We start from the raw sequence: 16,061 nt of genomic DNA, 5'->3' as shown, positions 1-16,061 counted from the left end.
GTCTCGAGTTCGCCTGCTTGTTCGGCATTGATGATGTCACCTCACTTTAGAACTGGAGTGAGGCTCAGCGAAGGGAGTGGATCCGGGCCGAGGGGTGGGCGGGATGGACGCCGGGACGTAGGGTGGATTCCAAAGAGGGAGTCCATCCAGCTGCTCTCGCCGACTCACGACAAGGCTTTCGCACATGTCTGACGGATGCAAAAAGGCCAACAACATGTTTGCGGAATAAGATTGGAAACTTTGCACACGAACGCCGTACGCATGGGGGGTAGGTCCAATTCGCTATTCCGGTTCGAACATGATTATGACATTATCAGTAAACATGCAATTGGCTTGGATGTGTTTTGCAAACAACGAGCTGTGAATTATTGCGATTTAAGTTGTTTGTTGCCACTTCTACTTTAAATTTAGTCTTAAACTAATCCTAATCCAAAGAATTTAAAAAAGTGTTCATGAGGGGGCTAGAAACAATCCAGTGAACTGTCTGTGTTTCTACCTCATTTGCAAGCGTTGGAGTAGCGTGCAAAGGGGTGGGCAGATGGGGCGGGCAACCCCACCCATCCCCACCTACGGAATAAATATCAGTGGGAATCCGTGTCAAAAGAAGGGGCAGGCAGCGGCGGCTCTGCATCCAAAGTATGTTTGAAAATCTTTGGTTAGCCTTTCAAGAGACATGTGGGAAGCAAGAACACATTTTTTAGAGCAAACCCAATCAAGTATGACGCATGCAAACTCTTTATGGTCGTTTCTGTGCCTATTTCTTGAGTCAACAAACCCTGACATCATCACAGCTTTGGAGGCAAACTCTCAGGCGGGGTTTCATTCTTCAGAGCCGCGCTGACGATCAGAATCGTTTTGTCCGTCCAATGCTCACTTCCTGTTTGTGTGCAGCTCAACTTGTCCAGTGCGTTTACACACGCCACATTTGATTTACGCCTGCGGGGCCGACACGTGTTCCCTCCTCCATCCTTTTGCCGGCATCGATCCCTTTTCTCACACCCACGTGGGCAAATGTGCGAGAACGGAGAACAATTTGATGGCCGCAGCCTCCGCGCTCCGGCAGACATCCGCAAGCTTGCCAGACGGACGGGATGGAAGCCCAACTGTGTTGCAACTTGCACACGATAGGGATTGTTGCATTCCTCTTCGGCTTTCTGTCTGCACAAGTGAAACTGCATGCCGAGGTTCCCCCGGACGGACAGAAAAATATTGCCTGGCGTGATGTCATCTCTCGGGAATGTTTTGGCACGAGGGCTGCAGCAGTTGGCTGGTGGACAAGAGGTTTCATTTTGAGCTCTCTCTCACACGCACACACACATACACACACGTGCGCACACACACACACACACACACACACACACACACATACACACACACACACACACACACACACACACTTGAGAAGATGAGAGTGTGAAAATGAGTCCAGCCGTAATCTTCTCATTGTGAGAATCACATCTGGCCTCCTCCGAACAACATCATCTAATTAGATTGGCAGACTAGTTTTGTAGAGAACTCAAGCATGTTCCTCTATAACAAGTTCCTGGTGAAACGTAGAGTAGTTCGGTAAGTAGCTAGGTGGCCGGATGGTTGGTCGGTAGGAGCTAGCCGGCAAACTAGCCAGGTGGCAGTAGGTTGGAATTGAGATTGTTTGTGAAGATAAGTAGTCCCGTGTTTTTGGTTCATCTGCTTTGTCGTTTGACTGTGCAGATGTGAAGATGTGGGCTTTGATGGGAGCCGTGTGCCTGTGCCACTGTGTCGTCGGACAGCTGCTGAAAGGAGCGCCGCGTCTCCTCTGCAGTGTCCCGGGGGCGCCAGGACCGCCCGGCAAGCCGGGCCCCAGCGGGACTCCGGGAGCCGACGGGAACGCGGGCGTCCCCGGAAGAGATGGCAGAGATGGCAGGACAGGGGAGAAGGGACAGAAGGGAGACCCAGGTATCAGTTTCCCGACGCTTTCAATTACCTTTTGAAATGATATGGCCGCGTAAGCCCAAATAATTACGTTTTCATTCATCATGCTTGTTTATGGCTTCGTACACACAGTATTTTTATTGAGGAAGTGAACACAGCTGTTCCCCATGAAGCATATATTTCATCTTAACACGCAAAAGCACACAGCGAGTAGACATTTTCAAAGGCTTCTTAGTCGGAAGCGGCTGGAGAACAGATCGTTTGGCCCGAGCGTTTCAAAATATCAACATGGCACCGTTCCCGGGTGATTTTGAGCGTGACACCACCTCAGGGAAATGTCTCTCCGTTGTCTACTTGAAATAGCCGACCGGTGCTGAGAAAAGCCAGGTGCTAAAGGGGATGTGTTCTGCTAACTTGCTTTTTTATTTGCCTGGTCCTCAGAAGCCCCTTGTTCGGCTTATGGCAACAGGGAAAACTCTCTTGTGGAGGTTCCTGGAAGCCTGGCAGTTCATCCTGTCACAGAGCTGTAGATGTCCTGAATGTTGGAAGTGGTGGTTAGAGACTATTTCTGAGTTGATGGTCATCCATCCCTGGATTATTAATGGATTGCTGTCGTATAAAGGTTGCGTCGGTACTGAATGCTAAAACTCGACTCTTGTGTTTTAGGTTTAAAGGGCAGGGTGGGACCCACAGGTAAGATCGGCGAGCGAGGCGAGCGAGGTCCTACAGGGAAACGAGGTCCCGTGGGGGAGAACGGAGACGGAGGCCCACCGGGCCCTCTGGGCCACGAAGGCGAGAAAGGACAAAAGGGCCAACGCGGCATTCGCGGGGTGCCGGGAAAATGCAATTGCGGAAGCCTTACACTCAAATCAGCTTTCTCGGTCGGCATCACCAACAGCTACCCGACAGAGAACACCCCCATTAAGTTCAACAAGGTCCTACTCAATGAGGGCGGCCATTACGACCCACAAACGGGCAAGTTCGTCTGTGCATATCCCGGCATTTATTTTTTCACTTACGACATCACGCTCGCTAATAAACACTTGGCCATCGCTCTGATGCACAATGGACAGCACCGCATCAAAACCTTCGATGCCAACACGGGCAACCACGACGTGGCCTCGGGCTCTACGGTGATGTTCCTCAACCCCGAAGATGCCGTCTGGCTAGAGATCTTTTACCACGACCAGAATGGTTTGTTTGCCGACCCGGGCTGGGCGGACAGCTTGTTCTCGGGCTTCTTGCTCTACGCTGACACGGACTACTTTGACCAGCTGGCAGCAGACTACGCATAAGCAAAACAGAGAAAAAAGCTGGATGGATGGATGGATGGATGGATGGATGGATGGATGGATGGATGGATGGATGGATGGATGGATGGATGGATGGATGGATGGATGGATGGATGGATGGATGGATGGTCAGACTTGAAATATGTGCCACCAGGATCTGATTTTGAATCATTTATATTTAAATTTGATTCACTAAACTTGAAAACGTTAATTTGAATGACATAAACTGAATTTCGATTCATTTTTTTCCCATATTATATTGAAAAGCAGAAGCTCAATTGTACAATTTGAATTTATTTTGGAATTGAAGTCAAATAAACTTGAAACCATTTTTTGTCTGAAACAGTATTTGATCGTTACTGAAAATTATTTTAACTTTCAGTTCATTTCCACAAGTAGTGGGAGTAGATTGTTTATTTTTTTAGAATGGAGTAGCGTAGCGTCGCGTTGTTACTAGGCAGCATGAGGGGCGGGAGGGAGCGTTTGGTGTGGGCGGGTGAATCAACATAAGAACGAATAGCAGGCGCTTTTTTGATGATTGACAGTTTTTACCAGCCAACGAGAGACCACATACTGCAAAACGTCACACTACTGTCGGACCACCGGCGGATTAGTGAAGTCGCTTAAATGTTTAGTGTATTAGATCCAGAACTCCTTGAGATTAAATATGTATTTTGGAATCATAGCACGGGAAGAACACGTTTTTTAAAGAGTCCAGTACACCCACATAAAAGTGATATAATGGAACAAACAGTTGGGATGTCTTAATCCTGTTTCAGAGTCAAAGAGATCCGCTACGGTCGCCATGGCTTCCCCGAGGTAATGTTGAATAGTTAGCATCTTTTTCGCTTTACATAATTTACACTAATCAATGTAAATCCACATTAAACGGCGACGATTAGCCACGCGGCTAAGCTAACGGTATCTGATTCCCCATCCTTTTTTTCCCTAGCGCCATCCGAGATAAACTCCGCAAGCAGCGGCGATCCTTGCAAGAAACCTTGGGGAAACTCAAACATGAGAGCGACGACGAGCAGGTAAAGTTGTACAAGAGTTTTTTCCTGACATTTGGCATTTTTGCAGTCAGTTTTGTGTTTGTCTCTCTGAAACCACTCCTCCGTTATTATGAAGCCTTAGTAGGAGCGTTGGGGCACTATATTAGAAATAGCCATACCAGAGTAGTTTTACTTTAGTTAGGTTTTATTCCCTGATGTTTTTAGTGTTTACGTAGGATGCCTGAAACCCTCTGGTGTGTTTGAATGAGCCGTGCCAAACATGACTCAACATGTTCTTTCCAGGCTCTGGTTCCGTCTTCCAGGTTGAGTGAAGAGTCGCTACACTCAACAATGAAGGTGGGTGTTTAGTCCGATTCCTGTATTTTCAATTTCTTCTTTCTTACAATTATACCTATTTTGTTAGCATGCTAATTATGCGTTTTATGTGTCGTGTTGCAGGATCCTCAAAGCAGCGAGGATGACCCTGGAGAAACCCTCAAGCAAAAATTACGGGCCCAGAGACAGATGAGAAGGAAAAGGGTTTGTCTCGTCCTCACTCAATTCAGATAGAACTTTTGGAATTTTTCCTGGCGCTTGCTGTTTCCAAACAGTCCGAAATGTTCTATACTAGTGTACTTACTTTATTTGCAAATTGTGGTTGTGTAAAAGCTGTTGGAGCAGATTTCCGCTCAGGAGTTGCCCAGTGATGATGTGGAGGAAATTTCCAGTGCTCGGGACCTCAGTGAAGATGAAGGCGCTTCAAACAGGACCACAGAACCTTCAGGAACGAGTGAGTGTCTTGTCGCCACCGCCACAAATTCCTTGACATAAATTCAGAGAGTTGGGAATGAAAAAGGAATACTATCCAAGTAAATAAGCAAGTGCCATAATATGGATCAGATTTGGCAGCCATAAAAATACTGTACCCAAAATGTTGAGATATATGAGGCTTCACTACATGTGGTACTTTTTTTTTCTCAATGAACTTTACCGTCTAGGCCTCGCCTCCAAAGCCTCAAAGAGTCGCACCTCGCAGCAGTTCGACCGCTTCGTGACACGACGTTTGGAGGAGAAGCTGAAAGCAGCCAGGGTGATTTTCGTGGGAGACATTTTGATTGTGTTTGGGGAATGACAACAAGTTGTTAATTTTCGTTCCAGTCGCAAGGCGAGAGCCTCCAACGTCAGGAGGCGTCGGCAACCGACGCCACTCGCCTGCAGAGCCTCCGAGACAGATCGACGGTCAGGTCTGACAGAGAGGTCAGTGCGGGTGTCAAAATTCTCTGATCAATCCATAACAAGGCAATCATCCAATGAATTGACAACTATTTTGATAATGGAGTCATTTGTTTGTTTGCTCAATTTGTTGTAATTAATTACAATGACCAGTTGTAATTATCTGATTATTCGAATAATCGCTTCTGAAAGTAGAGGTGGACAACGAGTGTGCAGCTGAGCTTCTGCTACTGTGTTGCAGGCGGATTCGGAGGGTGATTCCAGCACTCATCTTGTTCCTCAGGGAGCCAGCACCAGGGTAAAGTTCCAGGAGACCACCCAACGCGTAAGACTGACAACTTTTTTGCATTCGAGACACATTCAAATTTGTGATGTAAACGTAGACCAGGAGTGGGACACACATCAGTTTGTATACAACAACTAATATCTCTCAGGCGGAAAAGGAGCGGCCAACCAGCGAGGAGGCGTACAACTTTTTCACGTTCACCTTTGAGCCGGAACCTGAGCCAGAGCCGGAGCCCGAGCCGGAGCCAAGCACGAGTAGAAAGACTCGGAAGCAGAGGAAAACGGGCGATGATAGCAGCCAAGCGCCGGACGAGACTGAAGAACAAAGTCAGGACCAAAACCAAAACCAGGTAACATGTGCTTGAATAGTTTGGCATGAAACAAGGTGGAAATGGACTTTAAATGTGTTTGTCAAAAAGGTGATGTTACATGAGCTTATCTGACGTTGGAGGTATAGATATCAAAATGTGTTTCTTCTCGCTCATCGCCTTTAGAACGAGGAAGAGCCGCTCATGCAAGACGACGGCAACGTCTTTGTCATCGAGCAAACGTCCAAGGACTTTGTGGAAGTGAAGAGCGCCGAGTACATCGGCTTGCGGGCGCTCGCGCTGCGCCGCCGCCCGCTCGTCTACACGCCGAGCTCTCGGACGGGTATGAAAATCGACATCTGTTACTGCGTGCTGGGCAGATACTGGCCTTACAGTATCTGTATTTGTAAAGGATGACGATACCACCCACAGATACTTGAGGCACAAAAAAAAATCATCAAAACATCGAAGAAGCCCTCCTGGCCAGTAGTTGGCCATTTGACACATCATGCGTAAATACAAAACAAAGTCCTTGTTCACTATTATCTGTCATTGTGTCCAAATTTTATGTATCAAAAGTACCAGTGGTATTGGTACTTGGTATCGGTATCAGTGGGTACTTGAAGAAATACTCATAAGTCTGAAAAATGTGGTATTGTCCACAAAACATCCATTTCACATCCCCGTGTCACAGTGCCGATCTCAGCGAAACTACCTGAGAACATGAGGCCTCGCTATCTGGAGGAGGAGGGTCTTTACGTGGGCGAGCGGCCTGTGGTGACGCCCACCAACGAGAACATTTTGGAGAACCGCATTTTGAAAATGGAAGAGGTGACATCACCAATGCACCATCTTCTTGTGGCGTCTCCTTTTTGACCATTTTTCTCCTTTTCCGTTTAGGGAGGCAAGTGGTTCGGAGATGACGGCAGGATCATCGCTCTGCCGGACCCCATCAAGGAATCGTCTACCAGGCCGCCGCTCTTTGATATGGAGGACGACCTGGACCCAGGCCTGCAAACGGTGTACAGGAAGGTCAGCTATCACCATACCTCATCCAAAGTAGTGGCGCCAAATTAAAGATTTTCATCTCTTCCTCAGCCACTCAATTGCAAGCGCACGCAACAGTTCATCAGTGACGCACCAGACGCCGAGGGAGGCTACCAGCTGGACGTGGACGTGTCGGGACTCATCTTCTCCCATCACCCGCTTTTCAGTCGCGAGCACGTGCTAGCATCGCGTCTGGCACAGCTGTTCGACCAGTACCTCAACCGACAGCGCAGCAACCTCGCCGAGCACCTCACCGACAAGGTGTGGCGCCGCTATCCCCATCGTCTTGGTTGCCTTTTGTCAATGGTTAAAATAGAACATGTTCACTTTGCTGCAGTTGAACGGGTTGAGGAACACCATGAGGAACATGCTGGAGATCCACAGCGAGCAGAACCTCTCGCAAGCCCTGCAGCAGAGGATCGTGGAGTACAGCGTGGAGGTCAGGTGAGGGCTTTCGGGTTCCCATCCCCTCTCATCGCGATTGGCCGTCCCGCTGCAATTTTCCCACCGCGTGCGCATGTCACGATAGAAACACGAGGCTACTACGGGACGGCGAGCAGGAGAAGGACAGGACGCTGCTGAAGAACCTGATCAAAGTCTGGAAGGAACTCAAAGCCCTTAGAGAGTTTCAGAGGTTCACCAACACGCCTTATAAGCTCTACCTAAGACGGTAATTCTTTTTTTTTTTTTTTTTTCGATTCTCTTGTGCCTGAACTTGCCAAAACATCAGATACATCCTGGTAAACAATGCATCTGGATCTTTTTTGTATATGTAACTGATGGTGTGGGCCCCAGGGAGAACGTGGACCGCGAGACGGATGAGCGCAACTACGAGAAGGACATTTTGTCCGAGGTGTGGGAGCTGGAGGCCGAGGGTGAGGTGGACTACCAGAGCAAGATGGCCGAGTACAAGAAGCAGCTGGATGAGTGGAAGGCCTGGAGGAGGAAGCAGGTGGCCGCATTTGTTCATGTCTCTGCTATGCTTGTTGTCTTAAATCCAGTGGTGGGTGGTCAGGAGCGGCGAGGCCGTCTCAACGTCCGCACACGCACCGGAAAACTGAGAATCTGCGGACATGATGTATTTTGCTTTTTCATCGTTCTCCACAGAAATCCAAGAAGAAGAAGCGAAAGAAAAAGAAAGGGCAAACGCAAGATGAAACAGAAGAAGAAGAGCAGGAAGCGAGCGAATCTGAGGGGCCGGACGAAGAAGCGCTCCCCAGGCCAGTGCCACCGCAAAAGTTGGACTTTGACATCATCGAGCAGCAGGTGCGCGAGAAAGCGGCCAGGATACGCCGCAGGCCGGGCGAGGCCATCCTGCTTCCCGAGCTGACCGCCTCCGGAAGCATCTCAGAGGCGGAGCTCTGCCCCAGGTACGAGAAGGCAGACAAGTGTTTGTTGGATTTGAGCGGGACGGTAAAGTGGTGTCGTCTTTCTGACGTTTGCCGTCTCTTCTCTCTTTTCCCAGGGGCGAAGTGGCTCGACGGGAGGACGTTGCCAGACGCTCCGTTTTTATCAAGATTCTGTACAACGACAAAGAAGTGACGCAGACCAACAGCCGGGCGCTCACTTCCGACTTCAGAGTGCACTTTGGGGAGATATTCAACCTGAAGATTGTCAACTGTCCCCGAAGCATTACGTTACAGGTACCATTTCTTTGCTTTTCCTTCTATGTCTTGAGAAATCTGGACTTGATTGCCGCCGTCCCTGAGATTTGCATTTTGGCCTGTTTTACTGCCGCTTCCCCAACTATTCACAAGATCCACTTCATGTAAGAGCACAGCTTCACATCAGCGTTTGTGCTCTGCAGGTCTTCGAGGAGGCGGGCTCGTCGTGGTCGCTCCTGGCACAAGTCTACGTGCCGGTGCCACATTCCTCGGTATTGCCGGCCAATGCCTCCATTGAGGAGTTTGAGTTCAGTAGCAACCAGAGGGTGATGTTTGACCACGAGGGCGTGGGAAGCGGTCAGTGACTCACATTTCTGTATTTCATATATTATGTTTTCCTTCCTTTGATTGTTTTATTGATGAAATATGCAGATGTTCCACTTTCCTTCACGGCCGAGGGCAGCGACAACGTGATCCTGCTGACCTCTGGTAAGGTGTCGTGTTGCGTTTCCTGGGGCGTCGACGAGGATGACGTGCCGCTGGCGCCTCCCGTGTCTCAGAATCCCGCTGCCCTTCACGGGTAGGAGAAACATCGCACAGATTTTTTAATTTAATAGTTCTATGACAAAATCTTATCAATATTATTGAAGTCCAATTTTACATGTTACTGAATTGAAATGATTCACAATTTTTTTTCCTTCAGTGGCGTCAGCCATTTTGACGGCATCTCTCGCATCGAGTCTTCTGGCAATGTTAAAAAAATCGGCGAGTGGGCCTTACAATCTCGACTGGACCCTAACGATCCCAAAAATGCCTCCATCATGCAGCTGCTTAAAGTATGCCCCCCATCCCCAAAGGAAACAAAACCCACACATCTCACACAAGTGTGTCTGTGTGTGTGTATCTGTGTGTGCGTGTGTCAGGTGGCCAGCAGCGGCGAGGTGACGACTTCTGATCACTTCCGTCTGGAGCAGCTGCAGGAGGAGTTTAACTTTGCCAGCGATGAGGAATTGGCGCGCTCCCGGCGCTTCCGCCTGCTGGCACTGCGGAACCAGGAGGTGCCCGAGTTTCGCAACTACAAGTGTGTCCCCTCTCGCGAGAGAGAAATCACTGAAAAAGTCTTTCAGGTAAGTCACCGCCAGTGAACGAGGCATCAAAAAATACTTTTACACATAGCTGACATCCCTTCCCGTAAGTAGCATAAAATATTCCAAATGAGAATAAATATTTTTATATATTCAAATAAACTACCGGTACGTGTTCAGTCTTCTGAAAGTTACGGTTGACCCCCACTATGGAACTGGGCCATATGTGAATCGTTTCAAAAGTTTGAAAAGGGCAACACAAACGTTTTTTTTCATCTCCCTTCAGGACTACGAGAAGAGGCTGAAGGACGGCGAGATCATCGACACCAAAGAACATCTGGATTCCCATCGAGCCTTGGTGGCCAACTACCTCCAGAAGGTGATTGAGCAAAACATAAAAAATGCTGTAAAACAACGATCATCACCATCATCCACCCGCCCCACAGATCCGCGAGGCGGTCATCCATAGGTTCTTCTTGGCCAGCCATCACTTCCTGCTGTCCGACATGGTCATCGAGGAGGAGATGCCGTGTTTTGGGTAACCAAATTCCAAACGTACTCATTCCACTTACCGACATTTAATTGATCGTTTCAGTTCACCCTGTGCGTCGACCTTTTCATTGTGTTTGTAAACAAAGGCGACTTCCAGGTAGAGAAAGAGTGAGTAGCTACCGCTGACTTGAACTGAAAACCATGACAAAAATAATATTTGCAAGATAACAATAAAAAAAAAATTCTCGCCCGAACTGCACGTATAAGTGTTTGGTTGGGCTGCTTATGAATAATTCAGCAAAACATGTTTAGCCTGCTAGCTAACGCCAGCTCAACAGAGCGTTTTCCATTTCCTGTTTTCTCAATCCTTCTGTTTGGTCAAATGACACGCAAGAGTTTTTTTCAAGTGTTGGTGCCACCTGGAAGTGCATTTGGCCATTATGGTGAAAAGTTGCGGTCTGTTAAATGCATGCTTGCATGACCTGATAGAGGGAAAAAAAAAGCACTAATTTCCTTTTCTGTGTTGTATTTCTTTTGCATGTTTGTTTTATTTCTGTAACAAATGAAAAAAAAAACCCACAAAAATGACAAGGAGAACACTTTTACAAAGAGTGACACATCGCCACCTTCGAGATGGCAGTGAGTTTTTAGAGCTGAGGAGTCCCGAGCCAATAAAACTGACTTGCAGGGCAGACTTGCTGATGTAAGTACACGAGGAATGTGCGTCTAAGACTTCACCTCTTCAAAATTCACTTCCTTTTTACTCTGAGACCAGTCCAGGCGTCGTTTAGGACTCATTTGCGATCTCAAAGTGGGTTGATAGTTTTTGTTTTTCACCGCTAGTGCATTTTGATCATGTTTCCAGTTGGATTTATCTATTTTGTTTTCTTCTGCTGTGCATGTTTAACAGTGGTGCCGGTCCAGGGTATGTCCTCTTCTGGTTTCCCGCCCCGCCCCTTTCCCAGCTAGCTTGAACCCACAACCCAGCCCAGTAGCAACAGTAGACTTTGTAGTGTTCTAGTCACTCCCGCCACGGTTTTGCTGAGATGTTTTCTCTTATTTCACTGCAAATTGTTAAAAAAATTGTCAAAATTGAAGTTTTTCTTGACCTTTCTACCAATTCCTGGCGGGACTGATCAGAGATAGCAAATCAAGTCCTGTTGGCGTTTGTTCCTGTGAAGACAGTCTGGCCTTAAATGTGGACTAGGGGTGTCCAAATGGAAATTGAGTAGATAATTAAAGCCTGTGTCGATTTTTTTTACAAAAATTGGGGCATAATCTAGACAAGAATAAGGTAAAATGGCATCATATGTGAACTGGGGCATTATGGGGGACCAAATCCCATGTTGTCATTATTCACCTGAGAATTATTATGATTTGAAGTTTCATGAAATTTGCCACTTTAGTTGTAAGAAGTTACTTTGCGTCTTTGGACACCCCTGATATAGATTGACATGACTGCATCACGTGCTTATGACCAAGTTTGTTGACTAAATGTTTTATTGGGAACAATCAGGATTCTGGGCCTCAACCTCTTCCACCTGGCTGAGCCCAAGCGTCCTCTCAAGCCTCAGAGGAAGGAGAGGAAGAAAGTGACGGCTCAGAACATGTCCGACGGAGACATCAAGCTATTGGTCAACATCCTGCGGGCCTACGACATCCCCGTACGCCGCTCACAGAACAAGTGAGCAGATTTACAGATCTACTACGCTCACTGCTGCCATCTAAAGGCAGAATACCTGAAACTCACTTCCAATTTTAGCACGCAAACAAACTGCGATGGTCACTGTGTTTGAGCAAGTGTGTAACTTGTCATTTGAACACCTTTTAGTAAAGCAGGACACTTGGCACAAGGCGCCACCCAGACCAGCGACTGGTTCATCAGCCAGGTAAAACGGACGAGCCAAGGGCGGAGCGAAAAGGTCAACAGCGAGCCATGACGCGTTTGCGTTGTGATGCAGGTCCAGGTGAGGCCCTTCGTGGAAGTTTCCTTCCAGCGCAACGTCTTCCAAACCACCACCGCCGACGGGCCCAATCCCTGCTGGAACGAGGAGCTGCAGCTGCCTTTCCGGTAAAGCCGCTTCTTGTTGGCTGACCACTGTCAATCCTCCTTACCTGCAAGGATTTGATGATATTGATGCCCCATATTGTTGGATTACTTTATTATCTTTCTCCTTTACCCCCCCATCAGTGCACCAAATGGAGACTATAGCATCGCTAGCTTGCAGTCGGTCAAGGACGATGTCTTCATCAACATATTTGATGAGGTGGTTCATGAAATTGGGGTGGTAAGTTGCTCCCACCCCCCACAAAATGTCACAGTTATTGTTTTCCTCTTTGTCCGAATGTGAGGCCTTGTTGTGTGCGCAGAGTGACGAAGACAAAGGCAAATCGCTGCACACTCGAGTGGAGAAGCACTGGCTGGGATCTGTCAAGATTCCCTTCAGCACCATCTACTCGCAGTCCAGGGTCAGATTTTTTAAGTTAATTATTCATTTATTTGTTTATTTATTTAATGGGAGCGATTATGATGCTATTCTCAACTGTGTGTGTCGGCGCAGATCGACGGCACATTTAAAGTGAACATGCCGGCCGTGCTGCTGGGCTACAGCAAAGAGCGCATCCACAGTGCCGCTGGCGCCTACGAGGCCATGCAGAGCCTGTGCCAGGGAGCCTTCATCACGCTCTTCATCACCATCGAGCCTCAGCTGCTGCCCGGCGACTCCATCAGGGAGAAGGTCGCTGCCCTCCTGATGTGCCGCCGCCACCGCACGGCGCTGGCCGCTCGTTTGCATGCGCCGCCACTTAGACTTCCTTCGCCCATCTTTTTAAAGTTTTGGAGTGGTAGAATAAAAATATGGCCACTGTTTTATAAGTTTTTACATTTTAAAACATTTGTTTGCATGTTTATGTTTCATCACCAGGCGCTCAACAGGTTTTTTTATGCAGTCCTGTATTTTATTGGTTCCCTAGTAGTCCCCATGCCACCATTCATTTTATCTTTTTCCTGCTCCTCTGCATGTTCTAGATAAAGGAACTAAAGGTAACTGCTAGTGTTGCATGTCGCCCGCTCCTCTCCTGCATTCCTCTCGCCTAACTTTTGATTTTTTTTTTTTCTCCCAGTTTGACAGTCAGGAGGACGAGCGTCTGCTGCAGGCAGCTGAGCGCTTTGAGCGCGTGGCGGCCGCCGAGTTCCCAGGCCGGATGTGCACCACCACGGTGGTGGACCTCAGCGGCAAGACGGTCTTCATCACACGCTACATACGGCCGCTCAACCCGCCGCAGGAATTGCTGGCCCTCGAACCCCAGGAAGCCACGGTGAGCGCGACTGCTGACGTAGTGCTTGATCCCTGCAATATTCTGTTCAGTTGATGAGTAATCCTCAATATATTGGTAACACAATGCATAAAAACGGATTTTAAGTCTTTTGTCCATAACATGTTTTACATCCACCCAGGCTCAGGTGGCGCGCTTTGTGTCGCTCATCCCGTCTCTGCCAGACAGAGTTTCCTTTGCTGGCATCTGTGACCTGTGGAGCACCTGTGATGTTAGTAAAATATATTTGACGATAGATAGATAGATAGATAGATAGATAGATAGATAGATAGATAGATAGATAGATAGATAGATAGATAGATAGATAGATAGATAGATAGATAGATAGATAGATAGATAGATAGATAGATAGATAGATAGATAGATAGATAGATAGATAGATAGATAGATCTCATGTTGGGCATTTTGGGGTATTGTCAGATTTTTTGGAGCATTTTTAAACAACAAAAATGGAGATTTTTTTTTTCCCCCAGCAATTCCTGACATTGCTGGCTGGAGATGAAGAAGAGCACGCCGTGTTGTTGTGCAACTACTTTCTGTTCCTGGGCAAGAAGGCCTGGCTGGTTATCGGCACTGCCATACCCGAGGTTAGGCGGCCATTTTGTTTGTTATTTGAAAGACTATCATACCCGTGACTGCAATGTCAAGAAGTACTCATTTTATTTGTAGACAAAATAACTGCACAAAAATATTTTTTAAAATGCAAACTCAAAACAGTTTAGTAGCCTGAACAATGTTCGAGAGGTGACCAGCACATGAACTGATATTGTGTCCAGCTGCTCTGCAAAGGTCGCTTTTGTGTTTTAAGGGTTCCAGCGCGTATGTGCTGACGCTGGAGCAAGGCCGCTACCTGATCTGGAACCCCAGCAGCGGCCAATACTACGGACAGTACGACACCTTCTGCCCCCTGCAGGCTGTCGGCTGCCTCGTCAATGCTGACAACGTCAGTGAATCTCACCGCATATTAGTATTTAAAAAACATTAGCAGTTAAATGATGGTTGTTGTTTTTACATCAAGTATTGATGTAATTTGCGGAGTATAAGATGCTAATATGATATGAATTTTATTATACACGTTTCATTTTTTCCCCCATGTTGCATTTATTTGTGGCAGGTTTGGTTGAATATTCAGGAGCACGTTTCCCCCATGAGGATAAGCTTCGATGTGAGCCGAGCCAATGGCTGGAGGCCCTTTTTTACGCGCTCTTTTGCACATCCCGGACTCTCCAGTGTGCAGGTGACGAGACTACTACGAGTGTGTACGGCATGGCTATGTAACATTTCTTAATGTGTGCGTTCGTGCGTGCGTGCGTGCGTGCGTGCAGCCAGAAGAACTGGTGTACCGACAGTCAGACAAAGCGACCGCAGCAGAGCTTCAAGACAGGTAAGCCGTGCCACCTAAATACTTCCACATTTTTCCATGTTTGGAAAAGGGGCTTAAATCGGTGGTATAGTGTGCACTTTTGAAGTGGTCCTTGCAAAACTGGTGGAATTGTGTCAGGTTGGAGAAGCTGCTGCGTGACAAGCTGATGGAGTGGCGCCCCCACCGGCCCACGCGCTGGAACCGCTACTGTACCACCGCCCTTAAGCACTTCCTGCCCAGCCTTGAGCAGAGCGCCAGCGGTCCAGGGGGCGGCGCCGGCCGTGACATGGCCGAGGCTCACCGCCACGAGCTGCAGAGCCTGTTGGGTGACAACAGAGTGAGTGGTGACAACAGCAAAACAACACTTTTAGATTGTTTAGCATAATGCTAACAAACAATGCAGAACGCTACAGGCTTACTTGAACATGAGGAGACAGACACTCAAATTCATATATTCTTTATCCTCTGTAAAGAACGACTCATTTGACTGCTGCTTACTGAGGAGCTGTGACACCTTTTTCCTCTGCCAGATTTCAGGTTTTCCGCTGCACATGGCGTTCTCTGAGGTGGCACCCGTGGTGGAGGCGGTGCACAGCACGGGGGTGCACACCATTCAGACAGCCAACGTGGAGTTCGCCCTGGCCGTTTACGTGCACCCGTACCCCAACAACGTGCTGTCCATCTGGGTGTACCTCGCCTCACTCGTGCGCACCTGATGTGGTCAAAAACAACATATAGTAGCCCTGCCTCCAACAGCAAAATCCACGAGTAACACAGAAAGGGTTTCATTGCCATTGTAATCAATTACTAATTGATTAACTGATGGTGTAGTTAGTGGTACATCCACCTGTATTGTGTGCAGGCACCATGAGTTTAATTCCCACATGTGACGGTGTGCATGTGTGTGACTTAAAAAAACATCTCTGCTGTGAATTATTTTCTGTATTAAAAATGACTTAAAAAACATCTCTGCTGTAAATTATTTTCTGTATTAAAAATGGAATATTAATATGATTTTCTTTAATTTTGTGTATTTTGTAACGTGGCATAAATTGCACAGTAGCACAATTGTTTTTGAGAATTTCTAACATTTCAGTTTGAAAAATTGGA

At 47.6% G+C, this 16,061-nt stretch overlaps 2 protein-coding genes across 7 annotated transcripts; both read left to right on the top strand.

The window, feature by feature from the left end:
* The first annotated feature begins 104 nt into the window (after positions 1–104).
* c1qtnf7 (C1q and TNF related 7) lies at positions 105–3,282 on the top strand. Of its 3 annotated transcripts, none has more exons than XM_088394096.1 (3): positions 105–268; positions 1,711–1,935; positions 2,578–3,281. In XM_088394096.1, the coding sequence occupies exons 1-3, from the start codon at positions 196–198 to the stop codon at positions 3,204–3,206; spliced, it is 927 nt and encodes a 308-aa protein (XP_088250222.1). In that variant the 5' UTR covers positions 105–195; the 3' UTR covers positions 3,207–3,281. The 3 variants fall into 3 exon arrangements, with proteins under 3 accessions (XP_088250222.1, XP_088250221.1, XP_088250223.1); XM_088394095.1 differs by lacking the exon at positions 105–268 and adding an exon at positions 297–1,281 and having other exon boundaries at positions 2,578–3,282; XM_088394097.1 differs by lacking the exon at positions 105–268 and adding an exon at positions 1,334–1,566 and having other exon boundaries at positions 2,578–3,282.
* A 519-nt stretch (positions 3,283–3,801) lies between these two features.
* cc2d2a (coiled-coil and C2 domain containing 2A) lies at positions 3,802–15,954 on the top strand. Of its 4 annotated transcripts, none has more exons than XM_088394921.1 (40): positions 3,802–4,022; positions 4,156–4,240; positions 4,502–4,555; positions 4,658–4,738; positions 4,868–4,988; positions 5,197–5,288; positions 5,357–5,455; positions 5,673–5,756; positions 5,866–6,066; positions 6,211–6,367; positions 6,719–6,855; positions 6,925–7,056; positions 7,123–7,332; positions 7,409–7,515; positions 7,601–7,741; positions 7,867–8,023; positions 8,179–8,441; positions 8,537–8,714; positions 8,879–9,032; positions 9,108–9,255; positions 9,379–9,511; positions 9,599–9,802; positions 10,047–10,139; positions 10,207–10,298; positions 11,163–11,177; positions 11,769–11,936; positions 12,084–12,141; positions 12,214–12,323; positions 12,444–12,540; positions 12,623–12,721; positions 12,814–12,990; positions 13,281–13,295; positions 13,376–13,570; positions 13,710–13,799; positions 14,062–14,175; positions 14,397–14,531; positions 14,703–14,825; positions 14,914–14,972; positions 15,090–15,288; positions 15,482–15,953. In XM_088394921.1, exons 1-40 carry the CDS (start codon positions 4,009–4,011, stop codon positions 15,665–15,667), a joined length of 4,977 nt encoding a protein of 1,658 aa, XP_088251047.1. In that variant the 5' UTR covers positions 3,802–4,008; the 3' UTR covers positions 15,668–15,953. The 4 variants fall into 4 exon arrangements, with proteins under 4 accessions (XP_088251047.1, XP_088251045.1, XP_088251046.1 ...); XM_088394919.1 differs by lacking the exon at positions 11,163–11,177 and adding an exon at positions 10,845–10,955; XM_088394920.1 differs by lacking the exons at positions 11,163–11,177; positions 13,281–13,295 and adding an exon at positions 10,845–10,955 and having other exon boundaries at positions 15,482–15,954.
* Positions 15,955–16,061: the final 107 nt, after the last annotated feature.

This window comes from Syngnathus floridae, chromosome 13 (genome assembly GCF_059516105.1).
Source record: "Syngnathus floridae isolate MCC-2025c chromosome 13, RoL_Sflo_1.0, whole genome shotgun sequence".
Taxonomy (NCBI): Eukaryota; Metazoa; Chordata; class Actinopteri; order Syngnathiformes; family Syngnathidae; genus Syngnathus; species Syngnathus floridae.
This window is presented reverse-complemented; position numbering and strand designations above follow the sequence as displayed.

Coding starts and splice junctions, on each gene's coding strand:
- c1qtnf7 (XM_088394095.1), top strand. CDS start 1,092: ATGGAAGCCCAACTGTGTTGCAACTTGCACACGATAGGGATTGTTGCA. Junction 1,282..1,710: donor AGTTGGCTGGTGGACAAGAG/GTTTCATTTTGA, acceptor TTGACTGTGCAG/ATGTGAAGATGTGGGCTTTG. Junction 1,936..2,577: donor GGGACAGAAGGGAGACCCAG/GTATCAGTTTCC, acceptor CTTGTGTTTTAG/GTTTAAAGGGCAGGGTGGGA.
- cc2d2a (XM_088394919.1), top strand. Junction 12,722..12,813: donor CCATCTACTCGCAGTCCAGG/GTCAGATTTTTT, acceptor GTGTCGGCGCAG/ATCGACGGCACATTTAAAGT. Junction 14,532..14,702: donor GCCTCGTCAATGCTGACAAC/GTCAGTGAATCT, acceptor TATTTGTGGCAG/GTTTGGTTGAATATTCAGGA.